Here is a 17,503-nt window from a genome sequence, read left to right on the forward strand (position 1 = left end):
GTCAGGGAGTTCACGGTTCACATATTGCTGAAGCCTGGCTTGGAGAATTTTGAGCATTACTTTACTAGCGTGTGAAATGAGTGCAATTGTGCAGTAGTTTGAGCATTCTTTGGCATTACCTTTCTTTGGGATTGGAATGAAAACTGACCTTTTCCAGTCTTGTGGCCACTGCTGAGTTTTCCAAATTTGCTGGCATATTGAGTGCAGCACTTTCACAGCATCATCTTTCAGGATTGAAACAGCTCAACTGGAATTCCATCACCTCCACTAGCTTTGTTTGTAGTGATGCTTTCTAAGGCCCACTTGACTTCACTTTCCAAGATGTCTGGCTCTAGATTAGTGATCACATCATCATGATTATCTGGGTCGTGAAGATCTTTTTTGTATAGTTCTTCCATGTACTCTTGCCACCTCTTCTTAATATCGTCTGCTTCTGTTAGGTACATACCATTTCTGTCCTTTATCGAGCCCATCTTTGCATGAAATGTTCCCTTGGTATCTCTAGTTTTCTTAAAGAGATCTCTAGTCTTTCCCATTCTGTTGTTTTTCTCTATTTCTTTGCATTGATCACTAAGGAAGGCTTTCTCATCTCTTCTTGCTCTTCTTTGGAACTCTGCATTCAGATGCTTACATCTTTCCTTTTCTCCTTGGCTTTTCGCTTCTCTTCTTTTCACATCTATTTGTAAGGCCTCCCCTGACAGCCATTTTGCCTTTTTGCATTTCTTTTCCATGGGGATGGTCTTGATCCCTGTCTCCTGTACAATGTCATGAATGTCATTCCATAGTTCAATCAGGCACTCTATCTATCAGATCTAGGCCCTTAAATCTATTTCTCACTTCCACTGTATAATCATAAGGGATTTGATTTAGGTCATACCTGAATGGGGTTTTCCCTACTTTCTTCAATTTGAGTCTGAATTTGGTAATAAGGAGTTCATGATCTGAGCCACAGTCAGCTCCTAGTCTTGTCTTTGTTGACTGTATAGAGCTTCTCCATCTTTGGCTGCATAGAATATAATCAATCTGATTTCAGTGTTGACCATCTGGTGATGTCCATGTGTAGAGTCTTCTCTTGTGTTGTTGGAAGAGGGTGTTTGCTATGACCAGTGCATGTTCTTGGCAAAACTCTATTAGTCTTTGCCCTGCTTCATTCCGTATTCCAAGGCCAAATTTTCCTGTTACTCCAGGTGTTTCTTGACTTCCTACTTTTGCATTCCAGTCCCCTATAATGAAAAGGACATCTTTTTTGGGTGTTAGTTCTAAAAGGTCTTGTAGGTCTTCATAAAACCGTTCAACTTCAGTTTCTTCAGCATTACTGGTTGGGGCATAGACTTGGATAACTGTGATATTGAATGGTTTGCCTTGGAGACGAACAGAGATCATTCTGTCGTTTTTGAGATTGCATCCGAGTACTGCATTTCAGACTCTTTTGTTGACCATGATGGCTACTCCATTTCTTCTGAGGGATTCCTGCCCGCAGTAGTAGATATAATGGTCATCTGCGTTAAATTCACCCATTCCAGTCCATTTTAGTTCACTGATTCCTAGAATGTCGATGTTCACCCTTGCCATCTCTTGTTTGACCACTTCCAATTTGCCTTGATTCATGGACCTGACATTCCATGTTCCTATGCAATATTGCTCTTTACAGCAACGGATTTTGTTTCTATCACCAGTCACATCCACAGCTGGGTATTGTTTTTGCTTTGGCTCCATCCCTTCATTCTTTCTGGAGTTATTTCTCCACTAATCTCCAGTAGCATATTGGGCACCTATGGATCAGAGAAAGGAAGCACAGAGCAGATAGTTTGCCATGGTCACTCAGCTTGTCAGTGTTAGAGTGGATATTTGAACCTCAGTTGGCTTCTCTCCAAAAATCTGTGGTCTCTGTGTCTAAAAGCTGAAGAAAAAGAAAGTACACTAAACATACCCTAAGAGGAAGAACAGGAAGCCAAGATGCACCCATTAAGACCATTTGGATCTTAGCACTGGAAGATAATCATAATCTTGTAGCTCTGGCTACATAAATCTGCCCCAAAGTACTTGCATAACCATGGAGTGAAGTGAAGTGTTAGTTGCTCAGTCATGTAGGACTCTTTGTGAATCCATGGGTTGTAGCCCACCAGGATTCTCCATCCAAGAAATTCTCCTGGCAAAAATACTGTTGTGGGTAACCATTCCCTTCTCCAGGGGAGCTCTCCAGGAGAGAGACGAGACTGCGATCTCTGGTGAGAGTGTTTAGGATTTGGCGGTAAGTATAGGAGACTTGTTGGTTTGAGCTACCTCTTTTCTTCTAACTTCAAGATGGCCAATACGTTCCAACTCATGTGTCTGTATCAGTTGGTTGGTAAACTGTTTAGAATGTTGTGTTGATAAGAGTCCTGAATTTAGTGGGAAAGAAGATTGTGATGGATTAGTGATGTCTCCAATGGGTACGGGAAGGGAGGTGACATGTTTGACTATTAGTTGACATTCTTGGAAACAAGATATCAGAGTCACTGTCAGGCCACTTGTATATGAGGGTCACATGCCTCAGATGGAGTATTTTATAGTTAAGATCTCTATGATACAGAATTCTATGGTGATTTTTCTGGAGGCCCCAACTATCACTTAGCACAGACCAAAATGCAAAGTTTCATTTTCCTAAGGAAAAATTAGCTTCTTTTTTGCTCTAAGAACTTTTGACCTTGCTTGGGTGCATGATTGGGTAAATTCACAAAATATTTAAATGTAGTTAGTAAAGTTTGGGGTCATTGCTATTTTTAAATAAGCATGAGTGTGACTATTATCCATCATTCTTATCATCAATCTACCATCTAGAGGTATACACACACATATACATATTTTTGAAATATAATGCTGTTAATGGTCAGAGTTCTAAATAAACTTATTTTTGATTATTTTTTTCCCTCATTTTTCAGATCTCTGTTTGGATGCATTTTCCAGTACAGATTATGAAAAGAATGCGGTGAAAATTCTGGCCAACGGTGGAAACATTGGCTTAATCTCCAACTCAATATAGCATTCCTTCTCTTCTGTAGCACCTCATAAGAAAGGAAAAATGTATGGAAGTGCAAGAACAATCACCAATCTGGAAGGTAGCCCTTCCAGATCACCTCGTTTGCCACGGTCTCCTCGTCTGGGCCACCGAAGAACAAGTAGTGGGGGAGGTGGAGGAACAGGCAAGACTCTGTCCATGGAGAATATCCAGTCCCTTAATGCAGCCTATGCTACATCTGGACCCATGTATCTGAGTGATCATGAGGGGGTGGCTTCAACAACTTACCCAAAGGGCACTATGACTCTGGGAAGGGCCACAAATCGAGCTGTATATGGAGGCCGAGTCACAGCTATGGGGAGTAGTCCCAATATTGCCTCTGCTGGACTTTCCCACACAGATGTCCTTTCATACACGGATCAGCATGGCGGTCTGACCAGCTCATCCCATCATCACCACCACCAGGTCCCCTCCATGTTGAGGCAGGTAAGAGATAGCACCATGTTAGATCTTCAGGCCCAGCTCAAGGAACTTCAGAGAGAGAATGACCTCCTACGAAAAGAGCTCGACATCAAGGATAGCAAGTTGGGATCTTCCATGAACAGTATCAAGACCTTCTGGAGTCCTGAGCTCAAGAAGGAGAGAGTCTTGAGGAAAGAAGAGGCAGCTCGGATGTCTGTCCTCAAGGAGCAGATGAGGGTTTCCCATGAAGAAAATCAGGTAGGTTATGACTCATGTCAACGTTTTCAGCCTTGGTTTCTCACTGAGTAGTTGATGCTTTGCAGATGGTACCATGGCCTGTCCAGGAGAAAGTTTGGCATCATCAAGAAACCTATGGCTTAGTACATGTTTGATGTGAAAACTACAAGAGGGCATAGGAAAGATAAAGTTACAGCTTGTGATCTGCTTATTTGCCAATAACCCTTTCACATTGTTGCAGAAGAGGGGGAACCACACCTCAATGGCTAACTTTTATACTTGGTTAATTTTGTTTTCTTTTTCAGTAGTCCCAAAAGCAGCTCAGATGTGCTTCCCCCTGAGTAGAAGAAGAGTATACACTTTAAAAACAACAATTTAGAAGGCTACATCTGACTGGTGAATTGATTTTTTTTTTTTTTGATGCACCAGCAACATTATTTCCTTCTAGAATGAGGGACGTTGGTTCACTAAATAGCAAACTGAAAAATATTAAATGGGATTGGATAGGATGGATTTGATATATGTTAGAGAAACATGTTAAATTTTAACCTAGTCTTTCTACCTTTATCCATTCAGTACTAATTAAGCATCTAACTATGTGCAGGGCACACTCTTACTCTTTTTTGGTCCATCACCCATGTCATAGCAAGATGAATTTTCCCAGTGTCTACTTGTAGTTACGCCATTCCCCTGCTTTAAAGCCGTCAATAATTACTCGTTGCCTCCAGAATGAAGTATACCTCTGACTAAGCCTATAGCACCTTCTCCTGGAATGCCTAAGCCTGCCTTTGTAGTCTTATCTCATACCACCTCCTTCTACATCTGTGCTCCCTACACTCACTTCACTTCAGTTCAGTCGCTCAGTCATGTCCGACTACTTGCGACCCCATGGATTGCAGCACGCCAGGCCTCCCTGTCCATCACTAACTTCTGGAGTTTACTCAAACTCATGTCCATTGAGTCGGTGATGCCATCCAACCATCTCATCCTCTGTCGTCCCCTTTTTCTCCTGCCTTCAATCTTTCCCAGCATCAGGGAATGAGTCAGTTCGCATCAGGTGGCCAAAGTATCAGAGTTTTGGCTTCAGCACCAGTCCTTCCAATGAATATTCAGGACTGATTTCCTTTAGGATGGACTGGTTGGATCTCCTTGCTGTCCAAGGGACTCTCAAGAGTCTTCAACAACACAGTTCAAAAGCATCAATCTTTCGGCGCTCAGCTTTCTTTATAGTCTAACTCTCACATCCATACATGACTACTGGAAAAACCATAGCTTTGACTAGACGGACCTTTGTTGGCAAAATAATGCCTCTGCTTTTTAATATTATGTCTAAGTTTGTCATAGCTTTTCTTCCAAGGAGCAAGTAAGTCTTTTAATTTCATGGCTGCAGTCACCATCTGCAGTGATTTTGGAGCCCAAGAAAGCAAAGTCTGTTACTGTTTCCCCATCTATTTGCCATGAAGTGATGGGACCAGATGCCATGATCTTAGTTTTATGAACTTTGAGCTTTAAGCCAACTTTTTCGCTCTCTTCTTTCACTTTCATCAAGAGGCTCTTTAGTTTTTCTTCACTTTCTGCCATAAGGGTGGTGTCATCCTCATATCTGAGGTTATTGATATTTCTCCTGGCAATCTTGATTCCAGCTTGTGCTTCATCCAGCCCAGCGTTTCTCATGATGTACCCTGCATATAAGTTAAATAAGCAGGGTGACAATATACAGCCTTGATGTACTCCTTTCCCGATTTAGAACTAGTCTGTTGCTCATGTCAAGTTCTAACTGTTGCTTCCTGACCCGCATACAGATTTCTCAAGAGGCAGGTCAGGTGGTCTGGTATTCCTATCTCTTGAAGAATTTTCCAGAGTTTGTTGATCCCTACATTACCACTTGGGAATTCCTGCACATACTCAAGATTTCTCACTTCCATTCCTTTCTGTTCCCTTCCGTTAGTGGCCTTCTCAGCATCCCCTCTCCCTGCCTCTGTCTATTCAGTCCCAGCTAGTTTCCATTTTCAAATCCTGCCTACACTGTGCGTGCTAAGTTGCTTCAGTTGTGTTCGATTCTGTGCAACCCAATGAACTGCCAGGCTCCTCTGTCCATTGGATTCTCCAGGCAAGAATACTGGAGTGGGTTGCTATGCCCTCCTCCAGGGGATCTTCCCAACCCAGGAATTGAACCACTGTCTCTTAGGTCTCCTCCATCGGCTGGTGCATTCTTTACCACTAGCGCCACCTGGGAAACCTACACTGTGAGGCGCATGTATATGCTGCTGTTCACAGGGGCTTGGGAGTAATACACACCTGGGATTAAGTCCCAGCCTCACCTCTTATTACCAGTGAGATAAATGGTAAGAGATGGGGAGTAGAGTGTTGTGCCATTTGGCTGGAAAAAATTCTCAAATGTCATTTAACTTTCTGTAGAAGCTGAAGATAATTCTAACTTGGCTAAACTAGTGATTCTCTGATACTTGGTCTTGATGCTGGCCTAATGAAGCTCTCTGCCTTTCTGGAGATCATCTGCTGACCTTCTATACGTTTCCTCGCCTTCTACACCACTGGAGTCCAAGTGTTCATAGAAACATTTCTGATCTGTTTGAGAATCTGCTCTTCATTCTCCTTGTATGTGTGGAAAGCAGCCATCTTATCCCTTTGATTATCTGACAGAGCCTTTGCTGGTTTTCAGATGTGGAAATGTGATTTTTTAGTTGGAACAGAAAGCTTTGTTCTTCATTCCTAAATCAAATCAGTGCCCTTCACTATCATTTCTGCTTTTTTAAAATGACTTTGCTGGTATATGAAGTTCTGTTACTACTGTGTGCATTTCCCCAGTTCTGTACTGATTTTCTTCCTTTTTTTAGTTGGTTTGGAAAAAGGTTAAACAGTTTAGGAATGATACAAGAAGTGACAAAGGTATGGAATCCATTTTATAAACTGTCATCTCCAAAATTACTTTTTTCTTATGATTTTATCATTAATTTTTTTGAGCACAGATTACCTACTTACACATGTATGTATATTTATTAATGACATGATGTGCTAGTGTGCTAATATGTTATGTGTCTTCTATAACATTCACAAAGAATTAGCATGGAAGAGACAAAATAAAATTATTTATTAAAGTAAATTTTAATGACACGCAAAACCTTTTTGTTTTTACTAAAAATATTTTAAGCTCCTTGTCTATTTTGTAAGGCATGGTTCAGTTTAAAGCAGGTAATATCCACAATTCCACTTAACTGTTCCATTTTGCCTTAAGCCAGAAACAAGTGAATATTTGAAGGTGCTTCCATTACCTTTTCCTTGTTCTGGGACCTAATATGATTACATGTTACCATGGTTTCTGTGGGTGACATATGGCTATGCAACATATGACCCAGCGAAAGCCCCAGTATTAACCTGTTAGCAAACTGTAATTATTTAGTTTTTCAAAAATTTATTTATTGTTAATGGGAAAAGAATTGTTTTACAATATTGTGTTGGTTTCAGCCATATATCACATGAATCAGCCATAGGTGTACATGTGTCCCCTCCCTCTTGCTTTCTTTTTTTAGATGAAAAATATAAAAGGGGGCATAAGCATAGAGATTTTGAAAATTACTTGCAATATTGGGTAGTGTTACAAAATAAAGAATATGAAGATTGACAAAAAGCAAGTTATTAAAAAAAAATTGAACATCTCCCCCCAACCCCCTTGGAAGTATATCAGGATCCCTTTTAGGGGTATATGAATACCTGTTGGTCATAATAGGGTAGGTCCTGTTGCAGTGCTCAGTAGACCTCAAATCTCAGTGACTTAACACATCAGAGATTTATTTCTCATTTACCTGAAGTATGAAGCAGGTCAAGTGACTCTTCAGGGCAGCTGTCCTCCAGGCAGTGACTCAGGATCCAGGTTTTCTGCATCTTGGCACACGGTTTCAAGAATTGCTACAGCAGAGGAAGAGGGTGCCTGGAGTTGGCACATTGGCTCCTCAGTTCCTGGGGCTGGAAGTGACACAAATATGAGGGACTATGAGGTGTATTCCTCTTTTCCAGGAAGCGGAGAAGAGTCAGATATGAGGGACACTAAGAATGTTTACCAGTGTTGTTTTTATGTTTCTCAAAGAGTGGAGCTAGATGAAGTAAAGTTTGGAGAATAGTCCAGACTTCTGCCTTTGCTTCTGTTTCTATTATTGCTGCTACTGCAGCCAGTAGACTTCTTTTGGGAGCTCACTATGTACTAGGCATTGTGCTTAGAGCTTTGTGTACATTATCATGTTTAATGTTTGCATTAGTCATTTGAGGTAGGTGCTAGACTTTTTTTCATTTTACAGATTAAAAATAAATGTAGAGAGAATAAGCAGCTTGCCCAAGTTCACACAGCTGGTAAGTGACTGAGCTGGACTGAGTGACTTAAGGCTTTAGCCTCTTTTATGCCAACATCTAAGATCTTAATTTATGCTTACTACCTCCTTCTAGGATCACTGAGCTGTGAATAGAATCCTACTGTAATAGAAAGATCATACTTATATATTAGATGGAAAAAATAAAAAGTTCTGTTAGAATGATTCAGAATATAATTTAGTTTAATTAGGATTTTATTGTTAATTAGGAATTTATTTCTTTTTTTCCACAATTGGCTGTTTAGGTTTTCTACCACTCACTATTTACCATGATTTATTATATTTTCCCTTTAGAGGAAAAAAAATCACAGAACCTTTTTCTATATGGAAGAAAAGAATGTAAAAGAGATAAGAAACCGCAATCAAGTGTTCTTTATCCACAACAATCAGAGACTGCATTTACAAATGTAGTTCTATCACAGGGTGTTTGGATAAGCAGCATTTTGCTAACCTAAATTCAGGTGATTGAAAATGATTCAAACTGTGCTATGTGCATAGAAATATGAAGTAGGTCCATTATAGGTGGAGGTGAGGAAACTTGAATGCTCTTGTATATTAAAGTTATAGTTCTGTGAATTTAATGATCACCAGCATAGACCTTTTACCCTCATGCAGTTATTACAGAAGGCTCCCGTTCACCAACTCCTTCATAGTGTGTTCTGAGGTCTTTGTGGTTCTGTCATAGGAAGCCGAACCCAACTCCAGATCTAAGGGAGGATGTCGAACACACTTTCTATATTGAAGAAAGTACAGACCTTAGAGCCAACGGACGGGTGGCTGTAACCAAATATCTTACGAATGAAGTATAGACACTCAGGTTTCTGGTGGATGTTTCACCCCATACTCTCTTTCCATTCATACTTCCTTGATTCTCTCCAAGGCCCTATGTCTCAGGCACAGATCTGCATGTATAGAAATACATTTGAGATACTAAGAGTTGCAGTACTGACATTTGGAATCTTTGGTTTGTTTGTCCAAACTAGAGTGCATGGATGCAAAGTTATCCTTATGCTATCACTTGTGCTTTTTGCTTCATGATGTATTTTCTGGAATGGAGGAAGAGTGAGGTGGAGTCCCATGCTCTCATTGTCACACCTATAGAGTGATTTGGGTAGAAGTGAGGAGAAAAGATTTAGAGTGGATGTTAGGCTGCCGCTTAAGATAGCCCCTTTTTGATTTTTAATGGCCTGTGGGGTTAGAGTGGATATTGAGAATGCAGCTACATATGGGGAAGTTAAGTGACCCGTTTTTTTTTTTTTTTCTGTACGATTATATAGTTGCCTTTTCTTTACAACTCCATTCTATTTACCTGTGTGATGGAGATGAGGGAGAGAAAACGTGGTAGAGAATACATTTTCAGAAAGTTCATAAGGACTTACATCTTGCAGTTTTGTGCATTTAAGTTATTGGTTTTTTATATACCTGAATTTTTTATGCTATTATTAACTTTGTATTTTTAATGGATTATTTTTCCAAACTAGGTATTCATAAAGTGATTTTTAGACATTTTTCTAATTTGTGCATGGCTGGTCAAGGATCTGCATGAATATTAATAGCATCAGACCCTGGGAGATTGTACTAGATCTAATATTTACCCATCTCATGTGTGCCGAAGTGGGACAAGGTCATTGGGAAATGTAACCTAAGAAGTGTAAGTAAACCTGTCTGGGGAGTGTTATGGCTTTTAAGTGGTGGTTATGTGATAATTTCTATTTCTGGCTAACACAAAAGAAAGTGATCTACTCTCAATCAATATTAATATGGGTTTCTGATGAGATTTTGAGCTAGTTTCACATATGATTTATTGATTCTCATTTTGAGCCTGTAACTTGAAAAGGTCAAGATTGATCACATTTCCGTGTTTCTTTTATTATTATTTTTCTTTTATTTATATAACTGCAGGGCCATCTCAACAGAGGTCATTCAACTCTGTTCTAAATATTCATTTCACTGTGAGTGTCCAGATACAAAGAGTTGTACCAGTTGGAAGTGGGTGATGGAATTAACTCTATCTCCTGCTAGGAAGGTGGTGAAACAGCTGCATTGTGAAGGGGTGGCCATTGACAGTTAAATGCAGCTGCAGTCACCTTGAATACTGAATGTCTGTGAGATCAAGGGCTTATTCCTGGAGAGTAGGGTCCCATCAGTTTTGTGGGTGGGACTTAAATATATTCACTCCTGAGATCTGTCTCATCCCCATGTCTTCTTTCTATTATTCTGAAGTCCATGGATCCCCCAAAGCCCAGTTTCCAAAGTGTGTCAAGGGAAATTACACTTTCCAAAGGGAATTTTCTGGCCAAATGAGCTTAAGACACAACATATGGGAGGGTGGTGGGAGGGGGGTTCAGGGTTGGGAACTCATGTACACCTGTGGTGGATTCATGTCAATGTACGGTAAAACCAATACAGTATTGTAAAGTAAAAAAGTAAAATTTAAGTTAAAAAAAAAGACACAACATAGGAGATAGTCCTCTCCTAGAAATTCATAATGCCGTAGGTTTTGGATTGGATTGTGTCCCACCCTGAGAAAAGATATGTTGGAGTCTTAATCCCCAATGCCTCGGAATGTGACTTTATAAGGTCTTTACAGAGATAATCAAGTTAAAGTGAGGTCATGAGGATGACCCTATCCTTACTGAAAGGGGAAATTTGGACACAGACATAGACATGCAGAGAGAGAGCACCATGGAGAGAGACAGGGTGAAGAAGCCAAAGAGATAGGCCTGCAAAAGTCCTTCCCTCCCAGTCCTCAGAAGGAAGAGACCTGCTGACACCTTAATCTTGAACTTCTAGCCTCCAGAATTGTGAGACAATATATTTCTGTTGTTTGAACCACCTAGTTTCTGGTACTTTGTTTTGGCAGCCCTAGCAGAATAATTAATACAACATATCAGCATGTGAAATGCTCTGACTCATGCAGTTAAAAATATTTATTAAACTTGCTTAACCTAGCAATTTCCCAAACTTACTTGACCATAAAACTTACCTTAAAACTGTATTAGGCAGCTAGTGTTGCAGTAATAAGCCATGTCTAACAAGCCATCCCCAAACTTACTAGCTTAAAGAGATAAGCATTTACCTCTCCCTTATATATCTACAGATTGACTGTAACTTAGTTGGCCAGGTCCAAACTCTGAGCACCAGGTTCTAGGCTGAAAGTGTGGTTCAGGTATGTTCTGCGTGTTTCCACATTCTCTTTGGAACAGCAGCTACCAGATCTTTTATCTTCTCATGGTGGATCACAGATGGCAAGTGTCCAGCCAACGACATAGACACATTTTAAAGCTTCTATTTGCATCATGCCCACTAATATTCTGTTGCCTAATGCATGTTATGTGGCCAAGCCCAAAGTCATGGGGTCAGGGAAATATATTCCCTGTAAAGCAGAAAGGGAGTGGAATGAATATATATATGTGTGTGTGTGCACATGTGTGTATGCTTTGTCCAATATATATGTGTGTGTGTATATTTATATATATATCACTATCTGTCAGAAATGATAAATAATCCTAAAACTGAGGGTATAAAGGCCACAGTTGGGGAAAGGCTACTTCAAGAGCAGCTCTAGAATCTAGACATTAAAGTTTGAGACTGTAAAGTGGATGAGCCATCTGTTGTGGTCAAAGGTTCCTTCAGTGGCTAGTCCTTCTAAATCCTAATGATGTCTGATTAATGGCTCACCTTCAGACTTCTCCTCTTCTTCCTCAAGTAACTGGCCAATGTAACCCAAGTGGAAATCTGGGAGGTTCTAGAAAAGCTTGTATTTTCCTGATAAAGGAGTAAATGTCACCAGCAATGCTCCTTTCTCTTTCTTTCTGTCTTGGGTGTCAATATGTTGCCTGTTAGTAACGATGGAAGGAAGGATGAGAAAAGCATGGAGACATATGTCCTGCCATCTCTCAGCAGTTGCACCAGCAGCAGCAGTGGCCTGCCTCCAGACTTCTAGTCATGTGAGAAAATAAGCCCTAGTTGTTTAAGTCACTGCTGGTTGGGTATCTATTACTTGTAGCTCACTCAGTACCTTTCTAATTGATAAAACATAGAAAATTGGAATTGATAACTATTATTCTAATTTTTGGGGCTTCCACTGGGAAAATTCTGTGGCTAGAGGAGCCTGGAGGGCTACAGTTCATGGGATCACAGAGTCAGACACAACTTAGCACACACACACATTCTAATTATCGCCAGTCATGGGCTTCCCTTGTAGCTCAGTTGGTAAAGAATCTGTGCAGTGCAGGAGACCTGGGCTTGATCCCTGGGTTGGGAAGATCCCCTGGAGAAGGAAATGGTGACCCACTCCAGTATCCTTGCCTGGAAAATCTCATGGACAGAGGAGCCTGGTGGGCTGCAGTCCATGGGGTTGCAAACAGTTGGGCATGACTGAGCGACTAACACTTACTTATGATACCCATAAAAATAGGTGCATTTCAGTGATGTGAAATGAGACCCTAAAGGACCTTACACATTAGAATGAAAAAAACCTACTTACTAATGGTATTGGATGATACTCCAAGTAGTGACACGAATGCTACTCCAAGCCTGTATAAGCAAAAAATGGACATTTATTAGTTCTTGCAGTGAATTGCTGGAGAAGAAAATGGCAACCCACTCCAGTATTCTTGCCTGGAGAAGCCCATGGACAGAGAAGCCTAGTGGGCCACAGACCATAGGGTTGCAAAGAGTCGGACATGACTGAAGCAACTGAGCACGCATGCGCAGAGAAATTGCAGAAAGACTCAGGTGTGGAGATTGAGATTGACTGGATGCAGGGCCTCAAACTGTAGCCGGACTTTGCTTTGTTTCTGGTTCTCAGTATCTGCCTCTACATGTGAGCCTTAGTTTCTCCTTCATGAGGTGGGTCACAATCGAAGAGATAAGAGATCCCTGTATCTTCACTTATCACTTAGAAAATTTATGGAAGGACTTTTGTCCTGCCTTTTTATATTCTTCCTTCAGGACCTAGTGAATGTGTGTGGTGGAAAGGGACAGGTATGTGAGAAGAGGTTACAGTGGCTGATGACCTGTTAGAACTGCATGCATTAGAAGAGGAGCAAAGCTCTAAAGGAATTGAGATGAAGGGCAAAAGGATGCTCTAGGACAAAAACAGGTGTCCAGTTGTACTGTCCTTACTCTCTTTCTCCAAATGTTTTAAGGGCTTGTGAGTCATATCAAGAGGGCTTCCCAGGTGGCTCACGGGTAAAGAATCTGCCTGCCAAGCAGGAGACTTGGGTTCAGTCCCTGGGTCGGGAAGATCCCCTGGAGGAGGAAATGGCGGCCCATCCAGTATTCTTGCCTGGGAAATCCCATGGACAGAGGAGCCTGGTGGGCTAGAGTCGATGGGGTCACAAAGAGTTGGACACAACTTAGCAACTGAAAAGCAGCTGCAGCAAGTTGTTTCAAGAGCTCTGAGAAATGAAGAAGTCAGTCATATGTCATATCTGTGTGTAAGTTCTTTTCACTTTAACTCTGATTTGAAATGAGTGTATGTGTTTTGCCCACTTTATATAGCCACATGGATTTAGAACTAGGCAATATGAACTAGTTTTTAGCACCACAGTGTACCCTGGAATGCTGAATCTTAGAAGAAAAAAATATTTCATTTTCCATGTCTTGAAATCATCTTTATCAGCTCTACAGAGAATTGTAGCTTTTGTCTACCTTTCCAGAAAGGTGGAAAAACTTTGGTTCAGACTTAGGCAATGACCTACTTAGATTGAAGCCACAATCATAAATGTCTTTCGTGGGTAGGTGAAAACTTCCTTTGGTCCTGAAGATAGAGGAGATGGCACAGATCCAACACTTGATTTCTTTGTTTGCTGGAATGTAGGAGAATGATTTAAAGTGAACCGTACAGCTTTGTTACAGATGTCAGCTGATTTTTGCTTCAGTAATCTCTTGCAGTCAGCTCTAGGATCAGCCATATGAACTGCATTAGTAGCTTTACAGATTTTTATTCCCAGGTTTTCTTATGAAAAACTTGGCTAATGGGAGGAAAATAAACATTCTTGTGCTAGACCTTGGGAAAATTAAATGACTTCCATCTTCTGTTTTCTCTCTGGATCACTTTATTTTGGTGATGGGATAGCAACAGCACACTATCAACCAAAGAAAACATTTTGGAATATTTTAATGAATAGAATATTTTAGTCTCACTTGTGCCAAAGGCATTTATGGAAACCAAGCTCTGGGAGGGAAAGGCAGAGGGAGTGGTCACCCCCAAAACATTCACTGCCTAATAAAATTCCCTATAGAAAAGATCCTCAGAGCATTTTAAGAAGCAAGTCTATGTTGACAGGAGAAAAAGTACCAGAGTGATTTTATCAGCCAAAGCAGATGGGTTGTGAACCTGGCTTCTTCTGGCCAGAGTGCAATTTTGGTTTCTATAATTAGTTGCAGGTGGAGCTCTTGTGTTCTTGTTTTGGAGTCCACTGACATCTGTGTGCAAATTCCCACCATCCCCAGTTGGCATTTGGACTCAATAAGTGGTTTGGCTTTGCAGGAGTAGAGAAAATTATAAATCTATTTCACACACACACATAGATAAAGCTGCTCTAAAGGTCAGGTTCTGAAAGCTGTGGAAAGCATTTCCAAAAGTTTGAGGAGTAGGTTTTAGGCAGATTGTGGGCAAGCAGCCAAGAACTAGAGCAGACTGACACACAGAATTCTGGGACGTGCAGTGTTTTCTCTGTTTTCCTGTGAAGCTAGCGTCTGATTGTTATCTTGGAAGTGATGAGCAACCATTTTGTTTTTTTCAGTAGGAATATTCTGGAGTGAAGAAGTATTGACTGAGACTGCTACTTCGTTGTTGTTTAATTGCTAATTCATGTCTGACTCTTTGGAGCCCCATGGACTGTGGCACACCAGGCTCCTCTGTCTTTTACTGTCTCCCAGAGTTTGATCAGATTCATGTCCATTGAGTTGATGATGCTATCAAACTATTTCATCCTCTGCTGTCCTCTTCCTTTTGCCTTTAATCTTTCCAAGCATCAGTCTTTTCCAATGGCCGCTCTTCCCATCAGGTGGCCAAAGTATTGGAGCTTCAACTTCAACATTGGTCCTTCCAATGAATATTCAGGGATGATTTAATTTAGGGTTGACTGGGTTGATTTTTTGCAAGAGTCTTCTCCAGCACTACAATTGGAAAGCATCAATCTTTTGCCGCTCAGCCTTTTTTATGGCCCATCTTTCACATCCTTACCTGACTACTGGAAAAACCGTATACTTGGTTTTTGACTATACTTCTTGTCTTATAAACTCATAACTGGGCTTGAATCATCTGACTTGGCACTATACATTGATCAAATTAACTTAGTGGTTCTGAACTGGGGGCAATCTTGCCCCCGAGAGGACATTTGACAAAGTCTGAAGACATTTGGTTGTTGCAGCTGGGTGGGGTGTACTACTGGCATCTAGTGGATAGAGGCCAGGGATGCCAGTTAACATTCTACAGCACACTAGACTACCCCCGACCCCCACCCTTCATTCTCTGTCCAACAATGTCAAAGGAGGCAAGGTTGAGAAACCCTGAGTTGATTGGTGCTTAGTATATCTTCATTTTTCTTGATACTTTTCCTATACTCAGTTCATTCACTTTATGAAGTGATCAGAATGTATATATTTATGTAAAAATAATGATATAAAAGTTAAAACTTGATTCTTCATTGTGTGGGAAAGAATTGTGAATGATGTCTTAAAAAAAAGGCAAACAAAAAAAACCAAAACCTTGAATCTTCAAATACCTTGAATTTTTTTTTTTAAAGTAAACATTTGGTAAATGGAGATCAATCTCATAATGGACAACCCTTTAAAGGGAATAAAATTTATTTTTCAAACTGAGTTTTTATGGTACTTTTGTTTCTATATCACATTGATCTTAAATGTAGGGAAAATAAGCATTTTTGAGCTCCTGTTATGTACCAGGTGGAGAAGGAAATGGCAACCCACTCCAGTGTTCTTGCCTGGAGAATCCCAGGGATGGGGAAGCCTGGTGGGCTGCCATGTATGGGGTCACAAAGAGTCGGACACGACTGAAGCGACTTAGCAGCAGGAACTTACTAGTTGCTTTCCATGTGTGTGAGCTCAACAGCCCTGCAAGACACGTGGCACCCCCATTTTATAAATGAGGAACAAGCCACAGAGAGATTAAGTGGTCTGCCTGAGGTCTCACCACCATTCAGGAGAGCTGGGATTTGAATCTCAGGTATGCCTAGATCCAAAACTGGTTTCTTTCCATTGTCTCGAAAGGGAAAACAACAACAGATTTGCTTGAAAACTAGGGAATTTGGTGCTGACATGGAAAACCTAATATGAAGTGTGAGTAGTAGTGTGCTGGCTGACAGTATCTTAAGGATATTGTCAAGGAGGTGTGCAGAAAAGATGGAAAGCAATAATGAGGAAGGGAACATGTTGCCAGGAGCAACAGAACCTAGAGGGCAAGCAGGAAGGAGCAAATGCATTCTTGTCAAGTGAATGAGCAGAGGAGAATGTCAAAGGAACACTTCTACCTTGGAAACCCATCCAGAAGGATGAGAGGAAGCAACTCCAGGACTGCCTAGAAAATTAAAACCACAGGTGGCAGAGGAATGAGACAGATTATCTCTCAGGATGCTCATTAAAGGCCTAACAGATCCTTTAAGGTGGTTTTAACTTTGACAAATTCACTGGGTCCACAAGAGCAGAACTACAGGGCTGGGGAAGCTCACTAAGACTGAGCAGGATAGCCAAGTGTCTTGGTGGGCTGGAATTGAGTTGGTTGGAAAATGAGCAGAAATAAGGACAAAGTCAGGCTCTTGCTCTCTGATTTCTCTCTCCTCTCTTGATACCTGGTTTTATATGTTGCTTGTAAAACAGTGGCCAGTGAAGGAAAGCATCCATGTCTTCTCCATTTAGATGCTCAATAGACGCTGCTTAGTTTCTCTATTTCAAATTCAGAGAAACAGGAATCTTATCGGCACACTTGGAATCCAGAGCCTGTTCTCAATCCATCAGCTGTGGCCAAAGGAGTCATGGGATCTGTGCTCCCCTTTCCTTGCCCCACCCCCAGAAGAACTATGGAGAGTCTCTTTGAGGAACACCATGATGGGTAGATTTTCTATTGGGGAGGCTGTGGGTCAAAGTGGTAAGGAGGAAAAGACAGCTATTCCTGGGAAATATGTTTGTGCAGTGTATAATTGGGAGCTTGCCTTAATTTCGTTCATGAGGAAGACCAAGACCATTCAAAGAAAGTTAACTACTGTTACCTCCATCTGTAACTAGCTATTTCAGTGGCCACCTGGAATCTTTTGAGTGTCTCATCCATCTTGTCAATCCCCGGTTCTGATTGTGCCCAATGAATAAATTCCAGAAGTAGTATTGACTGAGACCACGTTCATGCTATCTTATCTTAGTGAACACATACAACTCCTTTATCTAATGTCAGGTTACATCC

At 40.9% G+C, this 17,503-nt stretch overlaps 1 protein-coding gene across 7 annotated transcripts in view; it reads left to right on the forward strand.

The window, feature by feature from the left end:
- Positions 1-17,503, forward strand: part of ERC2 (ELKS/RAB6-interacting/CAST family member 2) — a 996,291-nt gene that overhangs the window by 35,752 nt on the left and 943,036 nt on the right. For all 7 annotated transcript variants that reach the window (XM_018038455.1, XM_018038458.1, XM_018038452.1 and 4 more), the window contains exon 2: positions 2,922-3,718. In XM_018038455.1, coding sequence (XP_017893944.1) covers positions 3,062-3,718 — 657 coding nt within the window. In that variant the 5' untranslated portion in view covers positions 2,922-3,061. The remainder of the gene's footprint in view (positions 1-2,921; positions 3,719-17,503) is intronic.

Source organism: Capra hircus, chromosome 22, assembly GCF_001704415.2.
Source record: "Capra hircus breed San Clemente chromosome 22, ASM170441v1, whole genome shotgun sequence".
Lineage (NCBI taxonomy): Eukaryota > Metazoa > Chordata > Mammalia > Artiodactyla > Bovidae > Capra > Capra hircus.